The sequence below is a fragment of the Doryrhamphus excisus genome, chromosome 23, assembly GCF_030265055.1.
Source record: "Doryrhamphus excisus isolate RoL2022-K1 chromosome 23, RoL_Dexc_1.0, whole genome shotgun sequence".
NCBI lineage: Eukaryota > Metazoa > Chordata > Actinopteri > Syngnathiformes > Syngnathidae > Doryrhamphus > Doryrhamphus excisus.
Genome location: NC_080488.1, coordinates 12120001 through 12130429, shown reverse-complemented (window position 1 = coordinate 12130429; position 10429 = coordinate 12120001). Strand labels below are relative to the sequence as shown.

The 10429-nt window shown below is 41.8% G+C and overlaps 1 protein-coding gene across 2 annotated transcripts in view; it reads right to left on the bottom strand.

The window, feature by feature from the left end:
* Positions 1 to 4432: 4432 nt before the first annotated feature.
* The window catches only part of gpc3 (glypican 3), an 89522-nt gene continuing 83525 nt past the window's right edge, over positions 4433 to 10429 (bottom strand). The window contains exons 8-9 of one of the 2 annotated variants that reach the window (XR_009120899.1): positions 6815 to 7160; positions 4433 to 6742 (exon numbers count right to left, since the gene is read on the bottom strand). Coding sequence is in view for 1 of the 2 variants with exons in the window: in XM_058063678.1 (XP_057919661.1) it covers positions 6985 to 7160 (176 nt within the window). In the remaining variant the exon portion in view is untranslated. Of the gene's footprint in view, positions 7161 to 10429 lie in introns of both variants that reach the window. The other variant, XM_058063678.1, reaches the window with a different exon arrangement.

Here is a 10429-nt window from a genome sequence, read left to right as displayed (position 1 = left end):
ATTAATCATATGGTGTGTTCAAGGACAACAAGACAAAGTGCAAACTCTCAACTCTTGACAAAAAATGTGTATTTGTGTATGTTTGTGTATTTATTAGCTAGACCTTTTGGGTGTTAAGTTGCTGTGTGATGAGTTTAGTGTTCTTTGTAAGATGAAACTGTGAGCCAGACTTAAATTTCCAATGCGTTGATAAGCTTGTTATGAGTTTTTCATAGCCCATGACTGACTTAGCGCTGCCTGGTCCTCAAATGGGTTCAAAAATGTAGTTGTCTGGAGTCTTTCTACTTTCTACACAAATACCAATCAGGGTCAGCAAAGGTGCAATTTTCAGATCTAGTATGTCAGAATGCAATCATAAACAGCAATGCTGATTGCTCGAGTGCAATGGAATTACCGTTTAAATGGTGCAGAAATAGCATCAAAACTTCTATTGTCTTTCTATTTGGGAATCACTGAATTATACATTTTCTTGGAAATGATATGTTCACTAAATACAGCACATGTAATTCTGGTGCTTGTTTTTTTTATAATCATATTTTACTGCAGTGTTTTTCCCTCCCTCTTGGGAGACATTTGTTTGCCTCCGGGCCCTGCCCTTACTGCACCTTGTTGGTTTTTCAAACACAACTAAACAGACACAGAAAGCTTCAGACTCCCATGCCTGCTCTGTCTCACTCTGCAGATTGAATGACATTGAAATTCAAATTTCCCAAATTCCTGAGCTGCTTCTTCGCTATTATCCTTCTCAAATGTGGTCTGTGTACTTAAATTGCAGCAGGCAGTCTTATAATTTCAAAAAAGTCCCTTTATTAAATGAAAACAAGTCCATTAAAAAGTTATACGCCTGCATTTGGACATGTTGAAACAAGTCTGACTTGTGGTGTGTGTGTGTGTGTCCATCGGTTTGGGGGGGGGGGGCACTCAGCAAAATGACATTCCTCCTTTTGTGTCAACATTCCTCAGGCGGTTGCATTCATTCCGTGTGACTGTGGCGGCTGCAGGGGAAGCCAGGGGTTGCCGAGGAGCAGGAGGAGGATGCTGGAGATGTGTGCTTGGGAGAGCGTGGGCCTGGTGCTTCTCTTAATAGGCCAACAAAAGCTACCAAAATGGTCCAGTGCCATGGCAATTAGACATGAATAAGCTCTGGGCGACTTGACATGTCTCCAGTCTTTTTCTCTCACACAGGAATTCCAGCATTAAGTTTGATTTGAAATCGAACAGGAATGCAATCACCTGAATGTTGGCATTTTCATGGATACGTCGGCTGTAGTGGTCATCGGTAGTATTAGTATCGGATCAGTTTTATTCTATGTTTATTTGTTGATTTTTGACACATGGCTTGCATTGGGAGTATAAAAAATATTGGTACTCACCACTAATGTAAGATGATCGATGAATAGTAGCCTGGTCGAGAAGCTAGAGAAGCCGTTTCCTCAAGCACAAAGCTACAACAAAAAACACAACTATGGTGCATTCAAGAACCACCGAACTGTGTGTGAAATCTCAACACCTAACAAAAACATGATGAATGAAGTACTAAGACATAAACATGCTAGAATTGTGTGTTTTTACATTTTACCTGTATTATCACTTATTTATAAAAATATGTATTTATACAAATATTTGTGTGAATCCACTGTATTTACTTGGTATCAGATTGATATCAAAATCTTCTGTATCACCCACGGCTACTGACTAACATCAAACTGACCTTTTATTGTCATAATGCGGCTGTTTGAATATTACCCTAAGAAAACACATGAACTCTACATTTCAATAGGCCCGTTTGCCCTTTCTCCAGCCAGGCATTAGCATGAAGAGTAGCCCCTCCCTCCACCACCCGTCCCACCCTCAGGAGGCTGCTGTTCCCCCCGCAGTCAGCGTTTGCTCATCTCCCAGTAATCAGACTCTGTTTTCCATCTAAAAAGCAGCAAGTCAGTTGGTGAGAGAAAAGCACAGCTGGATGACAATGGCGTTTATATCTGGATCTGCAGGGTGGGAAAAGTTACAGTGGAGCGCTCAGACGGAGAAAAAGGATTTGGAGTGTGTTTGCAGTGACGGGCCTTAGAAAAGCCTTCAAGGTGGAGGTGAAACCAAAACAATTAGTACTAATGAACTCATTAATTATTTTATTAGCCATTTATTATTCTATTTAGTCATATGTTATTTACTTGGATATTTGAATATTTCATTCTTCTTTGTTTTTCCTTTATCATTGCATATATTCTGACACTTCTAAAAACCTCTTGTGTACTGGTTAAATCTGCATACTTCTCCTCTTGGCCAAAAGGCTCAAATCTGCAGTCTCGTCCCCAACCATGCCTGCTTGTTGTGATTAATCAGGGTTAATCAGGGTTAATCACCTGGTTACGCTATATTGAGCTATATTGATATTCAGAATGGCAAATTAATCTGATGGGAGTGAGCAAAACATTCATTATCATATTCATATCCTTATATTGCGGGGGTGCTGGAGCCTATCCCAGCTGTCTTCGGGCTAGAGGCGGGGTACACCCTGGACTGGTGGCCAGCCAATCACAGGGCACATATAGACAAACAACCATTCACACTCACATTCACACCTATGGACAATTTGGAGTCGCTAATTAACCTAGCATGTTTTTGGAATGTGGGAGGAAACCGGAGTACCCGGAGAAAACCCACTCATGCACGGGGAGAACATGCAAACTGGAATCGAACTCGGGTCTCCTAGCTGTGTGGCCTCTGCGCTAACCACTCATCCGTGCATCCATGAGCACTACAAGCAAAAACAAACACTGCTTGTGACTCTTGCAGGCGTGAGGCTAATAGATTCCAGTATTGTGGTAACCATACTCGCAGGGGACATTGAAGTGGCTCTGGGGGGGGCACATATGAATGCAAGATCTATTCCCAACATTTTTTTTTACTCAAAGAATCAAACCACAATGTACACTGAAATCTGCAAGTCATGAGTCATCCTGTAGTCTCTTCTCCTCAGGCTGCGTCTGCTACAAAAGATTGGCTTATGCTTTGCCAATGTAATATTCAGATTCATTCATGGCAGGCACAGACAAGACAGCAACAAGTAAACAATTGGAATGTACAGTATGTTAGCCCTTGGCCCTGCCAGCCACGACGCAACCCAAAACATTTCACATATTGTACAGACTCTTATGTGAGTACAACCAAGATGACTGCAAAAACTACTTCGTTTGGAGGCTGCTTTCACAGGAGACTGAAGTGGTCGCTACAACGGTTGGGTACTCCTTGCATGTACAGATACTTGGGCAGACATGGTGTATATGCTGGACAAGCACCCGTAAGTCAGCGAAACTCAAGTCTTTGTCAAAAACTCAACTCTTTGTCAGAAAGTCCAGTCTTCCTCCTCTAGCAGTTTTTGTCGAGCATCCATTCATCAGGGAAGCTCGAGTCTTTGCCAGGTCAGTGAAATTTGAGTAATTGTCAAGAACTTGTGAGTCAGTGATAGTCGAGTTTTTACCGAGTACACATGAGCCAGTGAAACCTGGATCTTCCATAAGTACCCGTGAATCAGTAACATTTGAATCTTCTTCCAACATCTGTGAGTCAGTGAAACTCCAGACTTTGTCGAGCCAGCCAGGAGTAAGTGAAAGTCAAGTCTTGTTCCAGCACCAGTGAGTCACTGGGACTTGAGTATTTGTCACAAACTTGTGGATCAGTGGAACTCGAGTCTTTGTCGATCACCTGAGAGTCAGTGAAAAATGAGTCTTCTTTGAGTATCAGTGAACCAGTGAGACTCGAGACTCATGAGTCAGTGCGAGTCTTCTTCACACATTCGAGTCATTGAAAGTCACGTCTTTGTCGTGCAGTCGCCAGTCAGTGAAACTCGAGTCTTCTTTGAGCACGTGTGATTCCACGTGGGCAAGAGAGGAACAGGAGAATTGATATGAAGTTGTTTTTTCCCACACGGCTAATACATGTATGTAAATGCAGTTACAGTCAAGGTTGCAGAAGTCCTGACATGTACTGACATGACCAAATTCAGTAAAAAAAAAAAAAACGTACTAGTTGAATGACGCGTTCATGACTCGCACATCTCTAGAAAGAAGGGAAAATGGAAAGTGGAACATTCTGCTCATGAGCCATCAATCTTCCTTCTAATGGAATGGGCGGAGGCCTTTTGGTGAATATGCGACACACAGGACCCGATTGACGGGGTGGAACTTCCTTTAGAACCTTTTTTTTTTATCACATACAGTATAACCTTTGAATACTATACAATAGTGGTTTATCCCAGGACTACTGGACCTATTTCAGCTATTTGTGTTTTAGTTTCAGTAGGCAGGGCAGTGGAAAATAATCATAACACATGTATAAAAACACATGACTGAATATGAATATCACACTTTGTCAGATGGTCATTGTCGGGCTGCTTATCATTCCATTCGCAGTGAAATTTGATCAACTAGGAGAGGTTTATGTTTTTTTAATGGCAATATAAAATGGTATATCATGAACATATATACGAAATCATTATAATTGTACAACAATATGTATTCACATTAGACATACAGTAACGGTATACATATTAAAAATGCCTTCATGATTGATTTTCATGAAATGTTTCTAATCAGTGCATGTTAGCGAGGATTACACCACTCAGCAGTTTCTGCTTAGCCTTTGGACACATTATTGTCATGATGAACAACACATGTTACTAATACAAGTTTCAATGGCAGCTTATTGCGTGCTGAAATGGACAAGAGCCACTGTTGTTAAATGATGTCATTTGGGTGGAAAAAACTTCATAGTTTGAAGTTTTCACACTTTGAGCAAGAAGTAAGCCGGATCTCAAAGGTCACTACCGACACCAAACAAAAGTAATTCAATAAACGAAAGACAAATCATTAAACTACCAAGGCATGTGAAAACTAAAATATACTGTTTAATAATAACAATCATTCAGAGAGTGCATACCTCTGCCAAGGCTTAAACAGTTGCCACCAGCCTAAGTGAGTTGCTGCAACTGTGGTTTGGGCATTTTGTTTGTGTGCCAACTTTAGCAGGATACTTGACTACAGCTGAAGTCTATTAAATCCAGGATGTTGGTTTGCCTTCGCTTTGCCAATAGGAAATGCGGCTATAACTTAAAGCCAAAAAACAAAATGGTTGCTTCAAATTGATCATTTGAGTTTTGATCCCTTAAAAAAACAATAGTGATTTTTGGAATTGTTAAAATGATTATTATTTATCATAACCAAAGGAACCCGCTCTTTTGTTAAAGGGGCCCTAACCTGCTCATTTTATGAGCTTTTGAAATGACATTGCATGCCAGGGGGACACTATAGTAAGTTTTATTTCATAAAACACTCATTTTAAAAAAGGTAATTCATCTTTCAGTCCAACTCCGGTTCAGATACACAAGTCTTACATCTGAAAATAACACTTCCTGGCTGCCATTTTTAAGAAAACGCGACAAACTGTACTGAGCAGCGGTCTCGGATTACCGCTAGCCACTGGGCTAGTTGTCATACGTAGACTTCTTAAAGTTTTCACAAGATCTTGTGAAAATCTTGTGGCATTTTCAGACCCGATCGTTCACGAGTTTTACACACCAAACTCGTGATATGACACTTCCACATGTAGAACAAGAGTACAACATTTTAAGCAAAGAGTGGAGCCTCGGTTTTGTCATGTATTCGAAAAAGTCATGTTAATGTATGAAAACCGAAGCTATTTTTTGCTTATTAGATGGAAGAAAGGGGACAGAACAGAACTTGTGTGCATTTTATGACCAAATAAACCACACACACACAATTAAGATGATTATAGGACTCACTAGCCGGAATAGTGGTATTTTACGAAACGATATTGGGTTCACAAGAACGAGAATAGACAATATTTTAATATGAATCTTTGTGTTTTTATTCATTATTAGTATCTACATTTAGTTTATTAGATGACCCTCGGGCCACAGTTTGGATACTCATGTGCGTTTTGCCAGGTAATGAGTGTGTCCAAGCTTGGCCTTCTTAGTCCTCAGCTGGTCAGGGCTTGGGTTGGATTGTGGAGGGGTTTATGCAGCTATTGCATGGCAATACTTGTGTATTTGTAGGTGGAGCTACACTCCATTCCTGCTCGTCGCTTGTATTTAATTAGCAAGTAAAATGGTGGCCAGTACTTGGTCGGGATTAAGGGTGGAGACCAGCTCGATAACAATACATTCGTTCACCAAAAGGTTGTGCTTTGTTTGGACACTCTTTGGCCGTATGTTAACCGGGACAATAATAATTCTCATTAAAAATGAAAACAGGCTCATAAAAAAACACAATTCTACTGTACAGATAAGGCTAAAAAGCTATAAATGTAGGCTTAGGCCCCTGTTTATCCTTTTATGACTGTAATTTACACGTCTGGCTTTGGGGACACGTACGCAACAAGTTTGTAAACTAAGGAGCTCTTGAAAGTAACACGTAAAATACTGTATTTTCCCGCAACGTCACTTCACTCACGAATCATACTTTCAGAAGACATACGGTATGTCACCGCTGTAAACATGATGCTAACACATAGAAACCCACACATGTACAGGGGACGTCTCTGAGCCCAAGACGCCCTTTTGGGCAAGTCAGAGCCGCCAGTCTGAAATGATTTGGCTATCTCTAGCAGAAACAACATAGAGAGAAATATAGAAGCCATTTTAGTGGCGTTTGAACAGAATGTGTCGTTTTTTACCTGTCAAGGCAGGAGGTGGTTTCCTACCACGGGTGACATGTTGTGTCTGCAAGGCAATAAATAATTCAGTGCAGCCTGAAAATGGGAGCGTTTGAAAAAGGAGCACAGACCACCTTACTTGCAGGTCCATGACAAAGCTCTCTGATGAGGGGGGGGGGGGGCTTGGGTGCTGCGGGGCACTCATCTGGTAATGGTGGGAATGGCCAAGGTTCGTATTTACATCACGGCAAGTTCATCAGTGTGCTTTAAAAAACAACATGTTTGAAATGTTTCTTTCGCGGCTGACGGTCAGTGGTGACACAGCAGAAGGAGAAATATCGTCACGGAGAATGTCAGGACCAGATAGGAGCTCCGCACTGCAGCTCCCAGTGAGGGGATTCTTCCTGCCCCGGCGGGGGCCAGTCGAGGGGTCAGAAGCTGCTCCTGGAAGGTGAAGTCATCCATTGCCAGGTTATCTGCGAGGTCTGAGAGGCAGCCAGACGGAAATAGAGACAGAGGAGATGGACGGGAGATAGTGGGGTGGGGGGGGATGAAAGAATGAAAAATATGAGAGAAGCAGGAAAGGAGGAAAGGATGGAGATAATTAGAACCAACACAGTCACAAAAGCTGAAAAACACGTGTGGTATGTCTGCCCTCCTTGCGTATGATGCCTTGCCCAGCTGCAACAACAATGTTACACTTTGGGAATTAGACAGCCAAGCCTGTTGGATAACCAGATGTCATGTGTAAGCATTATAAACTCATGCTGCATCACAGGAACATATTTTACTCCCAAGTGTTGAGTAGTGAATTCAAGCGGTGAGATGACAAAACCAAAATAAACAAAAGTGTTGAGTTCGGTTATGTCTGTTTTTATGAATGAAGCAACAGAATGAATGAAGCTCTTAAAGGGTATTTTGATGTGTCATTACAATTCCACACTTTGTATTTATTATATGTACAACATGACATGGCAGCGTTGACAGGTCGCTACTTCTCAGGGTTAAAACGCTCGAGTTCAACAACCGGCGCCCTGGCATGCGGATGACATCACTTATGGGGAGAGAGGAGTTGTCACAACGTTGCGATATGAATGACATTGTTTTCAAAAATGCAAAGGGGAAAACTTTCCCATACTCTTTGGCGTATTCACGCAAGGCCATTCATTCTGTGATGGCGTGACCCCCCCCCCCCCCTCTCCTGGCCCCCCCTGGACAACACTCACACTGAGTATTGCTTGTCCTATCACTTTTTTTCTACAGTCTTATTTAAATTTCTCTGAGATTGTTTATTTCCAATAATTTTGATTGATCGACTAAAAAAACCTGCTTATGTTATTGTTGTACACGCTATCAAAGTATTGATATATTGTAGTTATTTTCCGATTATTACTCTGATTGTTACTTCTGATTAATTACTTGCAAGACGGGTGATCAAATTCAATAATTAATGTTCAATTTTGCTCTGTTACTACAATTCCTATGTTTTTTTGGATGATTTTCCAGTCTTATTTGCAGTCATTTTGTGCCAGATTGTTGCTGTCTTTTATCACATGCATGAAAGGCGATCACATTCATTTAATGACACATTCTATTCCGTTGTAGTTCTGTAAATGACTCTTTATATTTGGATTATTTCCAGTTTTATTTGGGGTTGTTTTGATTATTTTGTGCCAGATTGTTGCTGTCTTTTATCACATGCAAGAAGGGCGATCACATTCATTTCATGACAAATTCTATTCCTTTGTAGTTCTGTAAATGACTCTTTATATTTGGATTATTTCCAGTTTTATTTGGGGTGGTTTTGATTATTTTGTGCCAGATTGTTGCTGTCTTTTATCACATACAAGAAAGGCGATCACATCAATTCAATGACACATTCTATTCCGTTGTAGTTTTGTAAATGACTCTTAATATGTGGATTAATTTCAGTTTTATTTGCAAGAAGAGTGAACACATTCACTTCATGCAATATTTCCAGTTTGCCGCTAAGTTTTCCTAATTCTTTATGTTTGGGGTAGAACTTGATATGAGGTATTCCACTGTGTGGAACACAAGTGCATCCCAGGTGTTAGTACTCCAGAGCTATGGGAGTGATTCTATAATTAGAAGTAAAAGCTACGGCATATCCAAAATATGATTTATATTTGCCTTAATCCTACATTACTCCTCAGCTCCTGTATCCCGACTCTCCTTGTCCATCTGTTGCGTTCGCTGCAGCGACTTAGTCACCTGCTGCTGAGTTCTTACTCACAGCTGCTTCATGGCTCCCCATCGCTCCCCATCGCTCCCCATCGCTCCCCATCCACAGCTGTGCTCCTACTGACACTGAGCAGAAACCTCCCGTCCCGTGTGTGTGTGTGTGTGTGTGTGTGTGTTGCTTTGTCTGGTGAAAAGCTGTGAGTGCAATAAGCAGGCTGAGTTATGACGGAGGGCGGGAGGATATCAGCATTAAAGAGCGTGTTGGTTGGGCATGCCAACAATGAGCTAGTACACTCCAATGCACACACAGTCACATCTGTGCTCATAAAATATCACATACTCCAAACTGACCGAGCCGTCTAATCGGATGTGTGTCTTACGCTCCTGTGTGGGAGGAAGGGCCGGCCCTTAAGGAAACAGTCCCACATGAGCGGGGCGGCGCTCGGGGCTCCCAGGCCGTTTATGGCCAGGCTCCTTGTCAAACAGAGGAAGGGTGCAAATAAATAAATATTCCAAACTGCACCTCCTGTGAATTTCACTGCGATGACATCATCATGTGATCAGCGGCCAGAGGGACAATTAACTTTTCTTCTCCCTCCCGACATGGCAGCGGGCAGACATTCATCGGGGCTGTGAAAGACCGATTTGTCACCGTCGACAGCAGAGCACCGTAATGCTGAGCCAATTAAGCTCAAGGTGCAATTCGATACAGCTTTTATGCCCCGCGGATAAGAGGCAGGGCGGGGGCAAGTGTGTTTGTATGTATCTGAGAAAAAGCCCGAGACAAAGTGAGAACGTATTGTGGTGGAGGACCCAAGAGTGGCAATAATGTGAGAGTGTAAAGTGAAAAAAAGCCATTTAAGAAGCACAAATGGAGCAAAAAGGGTCTTTCTGCTATTTTAAAGACACAGGCTGGACCATAGAGGGGCCTTGTTCTGCAAGCTTTAAAAACAACTCCACAGGGACGGAACACTATGCAAACCTAAATCCCTAACAGTCGTATGCAGGGTTGGGACTAATAATATCCTGGTATAATTAGTGATGGACATCTGCGCCCGCGTAGAAAGACCAGAAAGAGTGAGATTAATAGAGAACAGCGTTCACCTTTTCACTCGTTTTAAGCAAGAGTCAAGGCATTGGACAATTAACCAGGCAGATCAATAAGACTTGGATATACAGTGAAATCTTGGTTTTTGTTAATCCGTTCCGTTCCAAAACCGACAATTTGGAGTGGCCAATTAACCTAGCATGTTTTTGGAATGTGGGAGGAAACCGGAGTACCCGGAGAAAACCCACGCGTGCACGGGGAGAACATGCAAACTCCACACATTGAACTCAGGTCTCCTAGCTGTGAGGTCTGCGCGCTAACCACTCGATCACCGTGCAGCCCTGAAGCTAAACTGATAAATCTGTTCCAGACAAACAAAAATATAAACACAAAACACACCTTATTGGGGAAAAAATATTGTTTTAAACATTAATCATGAGTTTTACAAACAATAAAGTCTGTCTGTGTAGAATCTGTCCATAGTGTCCAAAATATTCCTTCATT